A 14,467-nucleotide genomic window follows, 5' to 3' on the forward strand; every position below is an offset into this window, starting at 1 on the left:
CAACGAACAGTACTTTCAGCCATGACTTTTTAACGAAGCGAACATGGCCAAAGAAGTGGGGTGGGGCGTATCTAGTGGTGCTTGTCACCTGTGAAAGGGTAAGAACACCTTGTCACTTTGTGTAGGGCGGCAACAACTATCACCCAGTCGTCATCATGAGAGGAGGAGAGAGCACCAGCAAGGTGGGGTAAGGGTCACCCAGTCATCACCACAAGAAAAAAGAGAGGGAGTGTGGCCGAGAGGTACAAGGTTAGGGTTTGCAATGTTGGAATGAAAGAAAAGAAATGGCAAGGTTGCACAGGAATTGTTTTCGGTTCTCTGAAAATCATAAACTTCTTCCTAAACCGTAGATTAACACTTTGACAAGTATGTAACCTCTCTCCTATATGAACAATTCAGAGAAAATTTAATTGCCAAGGATTGTTTTTCTTTACTAATCGTATATATATGTATTTTTCTATCGAGGTTAACTTCATTGGGGATTCTCACTCGGATATTACACTATGTCTTTGTGCACCAGAGACATTGGTTAGTGTACTTGGGCTATGTCAATTTGTGAATTTTTGCAGGTGTGTGGAGCAAGCGATGTTGTCGAGGTGTGTGAAGGTGAGGTATTGCATGGACTTCTTACTAGACAATCTGCAGTCGCATCAATTCTATTTGTAATATGTATAAAATAATAATTTCAAGAAATACAATTTACATTTACAGATTGGAGCTCAAACTTAATACTAAGCAGCCCTATGGAGAAACCAAAGCAGAGCAAAAACTCCAAGCCCTATGGAGAAACCAAAGCAGAGCAAAAACTCCAAACAATATCCTTCGGGATATTTCATCGTCCCTGCACGGATTCACTAAAATTCTTTTATTTCAACCACGGCCTCTAGTCAGCTAATTGTTACTCGATACCCCTTGGAAGAAATCAGCTACTCCCTCATTCCTAAAATATCTGTTGTTTTCATGTGTGTGTATATATATATATATATATATATATATTACACAATTGGTATCGTTGAAAAGATATTTGAATCTAGTTTTTTTAATAAATTTATTTGGAGATACAAATGTAGCATGTATTTTCTAAAAATCGAGTCAAACTTGCGACACGAAAACCAAAAGTGACAGATAATTTGAGACAGAGAGAGTACTTCCTTCACGTCCTGAAATACAAAAGATACGCCATGTTTGTTTGGGCTTGTTTGGCTTATAAGCCGTACTTTTTCAGCCAATAAACAATATTTTTCTCTCACATCAAATCAGCCAACGGTACTTTCAGCCATGGCTTATCAGCCAAAGAAGCCCAAACAAGCAGGGCGATAGAAGTTTATCTGGTTTCAAAGTCGGATAACTTTGACAAAAAATTATATAATAGTAACAACAAATTAGCATTATTGGATACATTATGTAATATATTTTTCATAATTTACATTTTTATGTAATATATATTAATACTCTTCTCTATAAAATTGTTTAAACTTTGCATAGTTTGACTTAGGTCAAACCTGAATCCATTATACTAGCCCTTCGGGAACAAAGAAAATATGAAAGAATTTGAGAGGATTCTTATAAGAAAATGTTTTATTGGAACCCTTTGGAACAAAGGATCATGTTCCTATAAATCATATAAAATTACTATTGAAATGCTTATTCTACAACAATTTTGAATAAATTCTACCAAAAGATTTAAAACATTATGCAAATTCCTATGTTTTCTTTCAATCCATAGGAATCAAAATGTTTACATTCTACTCCTACCCTTTTCCTATTCCTATGATTTAAAAACCCTGTGTTCCAACTTCCAAAGAGGCGCTAAAATGCACCAGTTCCATTTGATGCGAGAAAATAAATGACCTTTTTTCCTCAAAAACAGCCTGCAGCCTGTGAGTGAAGTCAGATGACAAACCATTGAAATTTGATAATACCATAAGTTCGATATCAATAACCAAAACATCTCGTACAAAACTAGGGTTTTAACTCTCGTCGATAGTAGCACAAGAAATTGGTTGATAGGGAACATAGCAAAAGCTCCCAAGCAGTCAAGTCTCCAGGAAATCCTACAAGCCTAATTGGAAAGTTTAGAACACCCGGTACACCTTTCCCATAGTGCTCTTGAGGTACAGGCATCTCACCTGCAAACACACAAGATGCCAGTTACTCAGAGGTTAATCATATACGCGCATAAGCATGAACTCTATCCATGTGAACATTGAGACACATACATTCTGCCAATTCTTCTTCAAGAGTGACACGAGGAAGTTGACGCTCATTTGCACATTCTGGAAGATCTGCTTCTCCTCCATACCACAGTTGCCAACAGCAACACCCATGCAAAGCACCTTCTTTAGCTGGAACTTAACTGTAGCCTTTGTCTCATTAACCTTGGACTCAAGGGATTCCTGGTGAGTCACCAATGTAGGGAACTTTCCTGCAGTAAGTTACAATTTGAAAATGGATACAGATCATTAGTGCAGACTGCAGAAGTTTAAGGAAATCAACTTTTGCCATCACTTATGCTACACATAGACAACATCGTAGCTCACAAGTTATTATAGTGGCAATGGCCATTCAAGATGGCATTATAAAAACAAGAATAAAAAACTAACAACTCATTAGGATTGCTGATGGCTCCCATGAAAAAAGGAATAAGATAAATGAATAGGTCTACAAACAATGTACAAACACAGAGCTGCGACAATCACCATGCTTTATACCAATATACCACCCAAGATAGCTGCATCCTAATCCAAACTAGCATACCCTACAATTAACAACCATCCTTTGAAACATAATTACAATACACTCCTCAAGAACAATAATAGTGTGCACGCTCACAAGATACAGTTCAGTAGATAAGGGTGAAAAAAATGTAATATTATGAGATCCGAGCAAAATAGGGCTCAAGATTGAAGAATCATTTTTGCCACCAATTTAGCTTAAACTAATAAATAAATGCAGAGGTAATTGAGTTAAATACAAAAACTAATAGCATAGTAACAGACTATAGATCCAACAGACAGAAAAGGAAGAGGTCCTTGCCTGCCTTGTTAAGACCAGGACCAAGAAGACGAGGAATCTGCTTAATGATAGCCTCAGAAGCAAGGAAAGCATGGTACTTCTTTGCCAGCTTCTTGACTAGCTTCTTGTTTTTGTTCATCTTCTTGAGGGCTTCCACATCCATACTGTCTAGACCTATTCTCTCGGCCTACATACAGCATAGTACCAACATTAGAACAGATATATCAGAACAAAGCCAAACAAGGCATTACCAATGAACTTGTCTGGAAGGACACTTGTATGGTTCTATTCAGCAATTCAAAACTTGTTGATGTCATGGAGAGTTATACTAATATATAAGCATACGACTTAAATATAGAAGAGCAAACAATTGAAATTCTGAGAACAAATAATTTTACACAAAAACATGGGATGCAATGATGGAAGCATAACATACCTCCTCAACGTGCTGAGCATCACCAAGCATGCAAACCTTCATCTTAGGGCGAGGGATGTGAGGCAGCTTAACAGAACCACTGAAACGCTTGTCCTTTTGAGGGTCATAGTTCTTGAGACCAATCTGCAGCTCAATGGTTTCAACAAACTTGCGCTGCTTCTCACGGGAATCATTGGTAATCGAGGCAATCGCCTCCCTCAGCGCATCACTCTGCAGCTTACTGAAACAAGGAAAGATGAAACAATTAATTGCATGATGCATTAAGGCCCTTGGGGTTTTTTACGAACAATACTGTCTAACATGTGCATAGCAAAGTGTCTTAGATTTACATATATCTTTTGACATGACATTTGTTAAGAAACCAATTCCAGGGAACACAGATGATTGCACAAGGTTAAACCAAAAGGAACAGGAAAGAACTAGCTACCTAACAGAAGTATATTACAAAACTGAACCTGCAGAATATAATAGTCTAATCTAATGCAGCAAGCAATGGGCTAATAAGACAGAAAAATCCCTGAAAACTCCAACTACTAAGATTAACAAGTTAGATATTCCCCCAATCCCCACATTTACATAGGTACAGCTTAAGGAACCAACCAGCACTAAGAGAATTGCTAGCATGCTAATTTCCAGAAATCACATTAAGTCATACAAAAGACCCAGCAGACTAATTTCAATCTGCCAAATTCTACAACATAGTAAAATGTACAGAATCTGATCCGCTGCCTATGGTGACATTGAAATCTTGGGGCAGGTCAACGAAACAAACTAATAATGAAAATGGGAATGGAAAATATACCATCAAACATCTATATAAATCTACACATAGCTGGTAAACAACATAATACATTAGAGGCTCACATAGCCAATCAAGAAACGGTAACTACTATGAAGAGCTAGCCATATCGGCAACTATAAAAATGCAACGAGTGCATCACGTTACAGAGATATTCACATGTTCAACAGATAAAGCAGCACACATCCACAGTGAAACAAAAGAGCAGTGTAGTGGTACCTCATGTCGCCGCCGCCGGAAGTGCGAGCAACGTTCCTGCAAAGAGACGAGCAAGAGTACAAGGTAAGATTAAAGGAACAACTGCAATGGTCGCAATGAGTATGGGGTGAGATTAAAGGAACAACTGCAATGGTGTGGTCACTTGGCATGGGTGTGTACACATGTACATCCGATTTCCCCCCCCCCCCCCCCGCCCCCCCCCAAAAAAAAATCGAAGTTAATACGCATAATATTGTATACACTTTGAATTTAGATCAGATCGGAACTAAATTGCGGATACAGGATACAAGATACGAACTAGATATACAGTTTGATTACGCATCAACTCTGCTTAAACACCTAGTCATCTAGACCATTGCTGACAATGCGCATGAAACAAATTCGCATCTAGAACATGTTGCCATTTGCACCAAACAGACCTTGAGATCTCCTGATTCCACTACTACAGAATTCAAATCCTGATTCCGTGAATTACGGCGGGAAGTTGGGGCTCACCTTCGGGCTGTGGTCGGGAGAGGATAGCGGGCGACAGAGCGAGCGGCGGCGGCGTCCGGCTGGGAGCGTGGCCGACTGCCGCTGGGAGTTAAATACCTTGGGGCTAGGGTTATACCGTGGGCTGGGCCGGTTGTGGATCTTTCGTGGTTACGAAGAGCTTCTGAGCTTGTGAGCCCGTCATAGACACGCGTTCGGTTAAGCTCTGAACCATGAAATTGCTAGGCCCAATCCGCTTCTCCCAGCGGCCCACGGCTCGTCAGCCGTTTTTTTCTTTTACCCGTGGGTGTTCGTCGGGCGCAGCGCCTCCTCTCCTCGCCGCGACGCTGGCCGTGGTCGCGATTCAGCGCCGTGCCCGAGGCCCCTCCCTCCCCTCAGGAATCAGGAGTCAGCGCCGCATCTCCGGTTGTGGAGACTTGCGCTGCCACCTCTCCGACCTCTTCCCGGCCTTCAGCTGGTGCCTACACGCCGGTGCGTCGGCGACGCGGGTCCTTCGTAGAAGACGGTTTGTTCTCGGATCAGGCGTCAGCCGGAGTCGAGGGACACAGATCATTCGGACGCGGGTTCTTGTGTGAAGTCGATCTCGGGTGCCGCCACGACGAACCGGCTTGTGCTGTGTAGATCCGGCGAAAGCGCGCAGCCAACCCCCGGTCCTGCCGGTTTCACTGGCCTCATCGTCTTCGTATTGCCATTGCGACGAAGGTTGGCTCCTTCTTTCTCGCCCCCACCTCTCTTATTTATCGTGTTTGAAATTGCACGCCCTCTTCGAATTGAAGAATTATATGTTGAATTATCTAGATTCAATCTTCCTGTGATCCCTTTCTGCGGTCCAACCGAAGAACTGCGTAATATAGTTTTCAGTGCTACGTCTAAGCGAGCTGATCTTGATCTAGATTTGGTCGAGAGGGATTTTCTTGCTGGGAAATCGCTCAATGATGGCCAACTATGCTTTTGCTCGTGTCGGTTAGTTAAAAATTGCTTGGGTGGATCATATGGCTACTGAACAGTTTGGTATCCTCGTAGCTGGGCCTGAACATTGACATAGTCTCTAGAGACTACAGACTGATGTTACTCAATAGGAGTAATTGACAGTAATTGCTAATTATCATTGCCATTTTGCAGGGAACGAAGGCGATGAGGCCTTAAAACGTGATTGATATATGCGGATATGAAAATGCATGCAACTCCATGCTAGAAGTCTGTATTGGTTGTGTTGGAGAAAATTCTTCATTAGGTTTTAGTTGATAGTGTGGAGCGCCAAAAATGGAGCTTCTCCCTGTTGAAGTCGTTGGCAACATTCTTTCCCATCTTGGTGTTGCACGTGATGTCATGGTTGCCTCTGCGGTATGCCGCAAGTGGCGAGATGCATGCAGGAGGCACCTTCGTTCACTGTCCTTCAACTCCGATGACTTTCCACGGGACATGACTACCCGTCAGTTGGAGATTGTCATCACACAAACTATATTTCAGACTATGGGGCTGCAATGCCTTTCGATTCATATCGATAACACTCATGAGTTCTCTGCAGCACCAGTGATTGCATGGCTCATGTATACCAGGGAGACACTCCGGAGCTTGTCTTACAATGTCAGGACAATACCCAATGTAAACATTCTTGAAAAGTGTGGCAGACAGAAGCTCGAAATGCTAGATTTGGATCATAGCACCATCACAGGTGTTGAACCAAGCTATCAGAGGCTCACTTGTCTGAAATCCCTTTCCCTGAGGCATGTCAGCATTTCGGCCTTGGATTTGAGCCTTTTAGTTGCTGCTTGCCCGAGAATAGAGTCATTAGCACTTGATGTCCTTGAGGTTGTCACTTCAGACTCACAATCTACGATGGAGCTCACAAGCCATACATTGAAAAGTCTCTTTGCAAAATCGGTAGGTGTAGATAAGATCATACTTGATGCAGATAATTTGGAAGTTCTGCACCTGAATGCTTTAAATCTTGATCTGTTTGAGCTTAACGGGAAAGGAACACTAAAGCATCTTAAGATTGATGATGTCAGTGTTACTCATTTGGATATTGGGGACAATACTGATCATTTGGAGGCAGTAGACGTGAGCAACTTCACAATAGTGTGGCCAAAATTCTATAGCATGATATCCAGAGCATCTAATTTGCGTATGCTACGATTTTGGGGTGTTGTGTTTGATGACGAGGATGAGATTGTGGATTCAGAAACTATAGCTGTTTCATTTCCTCTTCTTAGGCATCTTTCATTGAGTTATGAATTACGAGATGGGTTACTTCACTACAGCCTTCAGGGATCATCACCACTGGAGAATGTCTCAGTTCTGGAACTTGGTTGGACAGTAATAAGTGAGCACTTCGGACCCTGGGTGTTTGGTATGATTGGAAGGTGTCCAAATCTCAAGAAACTTGTTATTCATGGTGTTCTTTCTGAGGCAAAAACGCGAGAGGAGCGCCAGATGTTAGCAAGCTTTACCTCATTCATAGTCTGCCTCATGAGGAAGTATGTGCATGTCGATGTACAATTTGAGTATGAGTGACATCTACTAGGTTTGCTGGGCATCTTGCCATTGTTCAGTTGAAGCCGTGCCACCAGGTAACCTTTTGCTTCTTGTGGCTTCAAAATATTTTATTCAGCATGGTCTTATTACAGTTTTCTGTTCTCTGTGTCACTGGCTTTTTATAAATGGTTTGTTTTGGGTCTAATGTCTGTCCTGTGAGAGTGTTACTTTGTATGCAAAATCCTTAGCACCAAAGAAAAATTTACAAAACAACCTATTCAGTTCCAGGTGTTTAGGATTTTGGTGCAACTCAATAATGGAACAATAGTAGCCAGCAAGCGATTAAGCAATTTTAGGAAAGGATCCCAATACTGTAATTGACTGTTTTTTTCTTCATGATTTTGCTTAAGAGTCAGCTTGGCTGTACCATTTATATTGGAATAGGTAGGAGTTCCTGCCGACAACAATGGCGGCAGTGGGCTGGGGTCAAGCCCCGACTGCTCTGCGCTTTGGGTGAACAAGAGTTGGGAGAAATAGATTGATCTATTACTTGCCTTTTCCATATTACATCAAGGGCTTTATATATAGGCCGGACTACAATTGCCCCTTGCACAAGTTATCAAACTTACTAAACTTAACTAATCCAATCTATTGAAAATATTTGCTATCCAATCGAATATTTGAACTAAATCTAAACCTTCCTATTCTGTCGCCTATATGTGCGCTTGGAAGGACAAGGCATGATGACCTCAATCATACATCTTCTTGGTCTTGACCTGAGCTTGTTCCAATTAAAAGCGGACATCTTCCAAGAACTCTGCACACTCTGCCAAGGTTTGTGGTGCCACGGCGGCGTCATGAACATTCACCGCCTTGTAGGAGTGGAGCGAGGCAGGAGGGGTGTCGTGGCCATATAACAGCTTGGGCTGGGTTTCCTTGAGCGCTACGTGGAAGGACGTGTTGTAGATGTACTCGGTCTCAGAGGCTGATCGCTGGTCATGCACCAGAGGTACATCACGATCTTGTTGACCACCTCCGTCTAGCTGTCGGACTAGGGATGTAAAGCCGGTCTCATGAGCCCGACGCCTGGAACAGGACTTGCCAAAATGCAAAAGTGAACACCGGACTGCGATCGGAGATGGAGGTCGGAACGCTGTGAAGGCGGAAGATCTCGGCGAAGAATATGCGCACCACTGATTCAGTGGAGTAGGGGTGACTCATAGGATGAAGTGGGGGTACATGGATAGGTGATCAACCACCGTCAAAGTCGAGGGCTTGAGGCTGATGTCGCTCTATATGGCAGTGAGCAATGGCGAGGAATGGAGCAAGCCAGCTGGGGCCAAGGTCTCCGTCTTGTTAGTCTTGGACGATGCGACGCTCTTGTGGAACATTGAAATTGCGGTGGAGGCGTTGTATTGTACCCATTCATGGGCGTCGTCATGCGCTGCCGCCAAGATCACCAGAAGGTGAGTGCAGCCCGCCAAACATAACGAGGCCATCCAGCAGGGCCCAAGGTGCGCCACGAGTTCTAGCCATGATGTCGTCGTGCACGGCCTGCAATGCTGGGTCTGTTGTGGTCGCCTGCTTGTATGCTGCGAGGAGGTTGAATGACTGTGTCGAGACGGCGAGGCAGGTAGCAGCAGTGTCGTTAGCTCATTGCTCCTGGATAGTGTGTCTGCCACCGTGTTCAAGCATCCTTTCTTATATTCATTATTCAACAACAAAGTTTATAGTGGCTGGCAGCAGTGTCGTTAGCTCATTGCTCCTGGATAGTGTGTCTGCCACCGTGTTCAAGCATCCTTTCTTATATTCATTATTCAACAACAAAGTTTATAGTGGCTGGCACACTGCCCCCCCCCCCCCCCCCCCCCCCCCCCCCCCCCCCCCCCGCCCCCTGCTGCAGCTCTTGCAGTCGTTATTACAGTCTGCTTGTCAATTTTGCATGACATATCGCAGCACTTAAAAGGTCCATGACAGTTTTGGGCTTCTGGCGTTAGCTTTACTAGTTTCACAATATATCAATTATTTGGCTGCTTATATGTTGTCATTTTATATGAAATGTGGAAGTATACACTGAGTCAGTGATAGAGCTATAATACAAGTTTTGTTGTATTCACAGGTCTAAGGTCTATTAATACAGTTGAGTCTTGTTAGCGTCTATCAGCACAACCTTAAGAGCAATAGTACTATGTTTCACTGCCCTTCGTATAACTTTCCTTTTCATTTTATGCATTTGGCAGATTTGCTTCTGTTTCTACATCATGAGGACTGGTGTTGTAAATGTCAGCTCGGGTGCATGTCAGATCTGCATTGTTAAAGAAAGTTCGTGCTGATCTCTTCACAGATGTCTGCATGGCATATGCATTACAGTAGAGGCTGCAGAACGGAATGCTCTCCTTTTCTGGAACAAAATCCTCCCCTTTCTACATTATATCAACTAGAATGGATTGCTTATGTTGAGATTTATTGCCCCATGCCACATGATGTCAAAACCTTTTAATCTATTCGTGAGACTAATTTTGAATCAAAATTCTTTCAAATACTGTAAAGTATTTTATTTAGAAAAAGTGTAAATTGACAACTTCATGCTCGCAGTAAAGTGTATGGTTGATTCCCCTGGGAAATTCGGCATTCACCATTGCCACTTTTTACCTTGACATTCCACTCCAAGGGATTCCATGCTAAATTGATAATTACCCCACATGGCAGCATCACTGCCTAATCCTAGTTATCCAAGATAGGGTTTGTTATGAAATCTAGGATCAGTGTTTGTGCAGTTATTCTATTTGAACTTTCGTTTTACAGTTGTTTATAACAGAACATGTTCCATGGCGGATCATATCGAATTTATGGGTCCGCTCTGGCCTGCCAATAGATGCTTCTTACTATTGATGCAGGTTCACTTGCTATTCACGAATTTTCATTTAACAAGTTGCAACATTAGATGAATGCTGGATTTGTTTGGGTTGGGTTGGGTTGACAAAATCTCTGTTGCACCATTATGTTCCTGATTTATTTGGGTAGAATCAGTTCTACTATCATTCTACATGGACTGCTTAAGTTCTGTTCCACCCTGATCTGCTCTTCATTTGTCGGGTTCATAAACCCGGGGTCCCTAATGGGCCCGCTTCTCAGCAAGAGCTCGGCCCGGCAGACGGCATTACGAACGACGCACAACTCCTGGGCTGGCCCAGATACCTAACGACAGGCCGGAAGAGTGATCTAGTCTCTGACCAGAAGGCCTGGCCAAGGAGGGAACGACGCTCGCTTCCGACTCCGACCCACTTTTCCGACCGAGAATACACCGAACATCTGCTTATGGCTCTTCTCTGACCGGTGCGGTCGGAGCCGATTGGAAACGACCGGCCGGGGACGCCCGCTCGGTGAGGACCCAAGAAATCAGGCGGAGCAGATAAGGTAAGGCGCTCAAGTCAACCGCAATACCAAGGACCGTACCCTGCACACCTACGGGACAGTACTGTCAGGCCATGCCAGAAGGGTACTTTGCAGCCTTCCAGACATGTCAGAACACAAACAGTGTTGTAGGCGTCGATATTTGTCCTACAGTATGGTAGGTGCCGACATTTGTCATACCAGAAAAACACGATGGAGCCTGCCATATGCATCTGGGCATCAACAGTATTATAGGCGTCGACAAACTGTCTTGTACCCAACGGCGTGGGCAACAAGACTAGGACACACTCTCTATCTCTCGAACTTGTAAGGCCGTCCTATTCATCTATAAAAGGGGATACGCCCTCTCCAAAAAAAGACGGTCATTCCGGCTCTCTCTCTACTAGCTTTAGACGTTCTGAGCACTCGAACAGCTCCACAGCTCTAGAACTCTAAAGCTACACAGAGCGTACGTTTCAATACTTAGCGCACGTAGGAGCTCCCGTCACTCTTGGCTCTTCAGTCCAGAGTCCGACCGGACCTCTAACACCCTCATCTTATTCCCACTCATTTGTAACCCCACAGCAAACTTTGAGCACCTGGGCTCAGGAATAAAGTCACCGACCGACTCAAACTGGACGTATGGCACGTTGCCGGAACCAGTATAAAACCTGTGTCATTAAGTGCTAGGCCACATCCGATCACAACGTATGGCAAAACGACAAATATTTACTTGGTCACTTTTCACACCGACTGTTGGCGCCGTCCGTGGGGAGAACGTTGTACGTTCACGCTTTTGGTCATCGGATGGCCCACCATTCTGCCATCTTCATCATGATGGGCTCAAGCGATACGACTCGCTTTGGCTCGCTGGAGTTTCCCATGCTCCCACCTGTTGGGATGTGGGTTCCTCCCGTCTTCGAGCCGTCTTAGACCTTCCTCTTCGGAAGCCTGCACTTCATCGCCGACCAGCTCGGCGTGCTTCGCCTTCGAGAGGAGGCACTTGTCCCGGCGCCTGTCGGAGGAGGAGTGCTCTCCGTCGGCTCCGGGCCACCCAGCGGCCTCATCGACGAGACACCTGCCCTTCGCTCTGAGCCCACGCTGGGCTCAAACCCCACTGTGAGTAACGTACATATTGTTCTTTACTCGCTATTTAATATCTTCCGCCGGCTCTCCAGAGGGACCCCGTTGTCCCCACCGCGACCGCCATGCGACCGATTCCCCTACGGCCTCGCGTACCCCGCGGACGTGGACGCACGGGGGCTCCAAAAGATGCTGACGCTGCCCCCTCTCACATCCAAATTCGTGGGGATGGCGGACTACGCTCCCGCCTCTTTCTACAACCTCATGAATGATGAGGTTGAAAGCGATGGCTCCAGCATCGACGACATCGTGGCACCTAGCCACCCTCTGTCCCGGGAGTGCGCTATGGCGGATGCTCCGGGATAGCCGTCGGTGGTAGCAAAGTCCCTACAAACTCACACCCCTCTGGACCCTCGTGCGGAGGCCCTCGCACGTGCACAGGAGCACGGCGAGGAGTTACGACAAAGACGGCAAAGCCACACACGCGTAACCCGATGAGTAGTGCCCGGGGTCGCTCCCGCCAGGTCCAGCGCAACATCATTGACGGAGGAACGATCCCCCACAGTTCACTCGGGCTGGCCAGAACATCGCCGCTGCGGCGATGCTTCTGCGCGGCCTTCCAGAGCCTGTTGACCCCTAGGAGCAGGCGATCCACCAGAACCTCCGGGCGCTGGTAGAAATCGGCGCCGTTGAATAGGCGGAGAGCTCCACGTCACGACACCGACTCGCGGCCTCTCTCCCTACTGGGGGAATGGGGGCGCACCAGTCGAATCACTCCATCCGCTCACCACTACAGTCATCGAGCGTGGAATAGGAGGCCGTAGCTGCACCACGGCCTGACCCAGCGCTCGCTCCACACCGACCACCTGTGCGCGAATGCCTCGGGTTAACCGGGATGCTCACAACGTCATCAACAATCAGCGTCAAGCCCGGCGTGATGATGATGTCCATCATGGGGCGGTGAGAGCAGGCGGCACGGGCCCCGCCTGAACCATCGAGGGGAGCGGGGAAACACACCCCAGGCATGGTCGCCGACCAGACGACTGGAGTCCTAGCCCAAATGGCCCGAGACCATAGGCCTTTGGTCGTCGCATCCAGAAAGCGTCGTTCCCAGAGCGCTTCTGACCGCCTACCAACATCGCCAAATACATCGCTGAAACGAATTTCGGTATATGGCTCGAAGACTTTCGACTCACCTATCGAGTCGGAGGAGTGGATGATGACCATTTCATCATTCAATACCCCCATTTGTGTGGGGAAACATGTTCGAGCATGGCTCGAATTCCTCCCGCCTAACAGCATCCGTAACTGGGCGGATCTCAAGAGGATCTTCATCGGGAATTTCCAGGGGATGTATGTTCGTCCTAGGAATTCCTAGGACCTCAAGAGCTACCAGTAGGAGCCCAACGAGTCCCTGTAGGATTACATCTGTAGGTTCTCAAAACGATACAACTACCTTCCTGATGCCGTTCACGCGGACATCATCAGCGCGTTCCTCTCTAGGACAACCTGTGGGTCCTTGATCCACAAGCTCGGTTGTCTGAAGCCCTAGACCACCCGTGACCTGCTCGATGTCGCCATGAACCACGCCTCCGGTGAGGAGGTGTTTGGAGCAGTCTTTAGTGGAGGCCAGGACAAGGGCAAGCCCAAGCGCGAGGACCAAGACGATGGCCCCTCCACGCAAAGGGGCAAAAAGAACAAGAAGGATCATCACCGACCGGCCAACTCTGCTTTGGTCACCGCGGCCGATCATGTAGGCAAGCAGCCCTAGCAGGGTTGGCCTGACCACTTCGACAAGCTCATGGAGAGTCCATGCACCAACCACGCCTACCCTATCAAGCATCTCTATAAGGACTGCAAACTCCTTAAGCGCTTTCTGCGACAGGCCGGTGGACCAAAAGAAGGAAAGGGCAAGGAGGCAGTGACCAAGAAAGGAGGCATGGCAGGCAACGATGGGGACGACTTTCCTAATCCTAAGGAATGCCTCATCATCTTTGGGGGATCTGATGCAATCTACTCCAAGCGCCAGCACAAAGTGCGCTACAGAGAGGCATACGTCGCTGAAACGGTCGTCCCCTCCTTCCTTAGCTATTCAGAATCTCCGATCACTTTCGATCAGAGGGACCATCCTTCTCACATCAGTAGACCGGGTCGCTACCCGCTCATCGTTGACCCCATTGTCCGCAAGAAGCGCCTCACCAAGGTGCTAATGGACGGAGGTAGCGGCCTCAACATCCTCTACATCGACACCGTCAACGCCATGCGCATCCCCCGGTTGGAGCTCCGCCCAGTGAGCTCTCCCTTCCACGGCGTGATCCCGGGAATGCAGGCATACCCGCTCGGACAGATCGACCTGCCCATCACGTTTGTCGACCGAGCCAACTTCCGCTCGAAGGTCCTCACCTTCGAGGTGGTGGACTTCCCAGGGTCCTACCACGCCATCTTGGGGCGGCCATGCTACACCAAGTTCAAGGCCATCCCCAACTACACCAACCTCAAGTTGAAGATGATGAGACCGAACGGCGTCATCACTATGGGTAGCACCTTTTCAC

The 14,467-nt window shown here is 46.5% G+C and overlaps 2 protein-coding genes across 2 annotated transcripts; one reads left to right on the forward strand and one right to left on the reverse strand.

Moving 5' to 3' along the window:
• Positions 1–1,885: 1,885 nt before the first annotated feature.
• Positions 1,886–5,088, reverse strand: LOC136453607 (large ribosomal subunit protein uL1-like). The gene is made up of 6 exons (XM_066454164.1): positions 4,965–5,088; positions 4,470–4,505; positions 3,452–3,671; positions 3,037–3,202; positions 2,220–2,425; positions 1,886–2,129 (listed from the first exon to the last, which is right to left on the reverse strand). The coding sequence occupies exons 2-6, from the start codon at positions 4,472–4,474 to the stop codon at positions 2,076–2,078; spliced, it is 651 nt and encodes a 216-aa protein (XP_066310261.1). The 5' UTR covers positions 4,475–4,505; positions 4,965–5,088; the 3' UTR covers positions 1,886–2,075.
• Positions 5,089–5,230: 142 nt separating this feature from the next.
• On the forward strand, positions 5,231–10,157 carry LOC136453608 (F-box/LRR-repeat protein At1g67190-like). Its single transcript, XM_066454165.1, has 3 exons — positions 5,231–5,663; positions 6,084–7,534; positions 9,680–10,157. Exon 2 carries the CDS (start codon positions 6,225–6,227, stop codon positions 7,476–7,478), a length of 1,254 nt encoding a protein of 417 aa, XP_066310262.1. The 5' UTR covers positions 5,231–5,663; positions 6,084–6,224; the 3' UTR covers positions 7,479–7,534; positions 9,680–10,157.
• Positions 10,158–14,467: the final 4,310 nt, after the last annotated feature.

This window comes from Miscanthus floridulus, chromosome 5 (genome assembly GCF_019320115.1).
Source record: "Miscanthus floridulus cultivar M001 chromosome 5, ASM1932011v1, whole genome shotgun sequence".
Classification (NCBI taxonomy): domain Eukaryota; kingdom Viridiplantae; phylum Streptophyta; class Magnoliopsida; order Poales; family Poaceae; genus Miscanthus; species Miscanthus floridulus.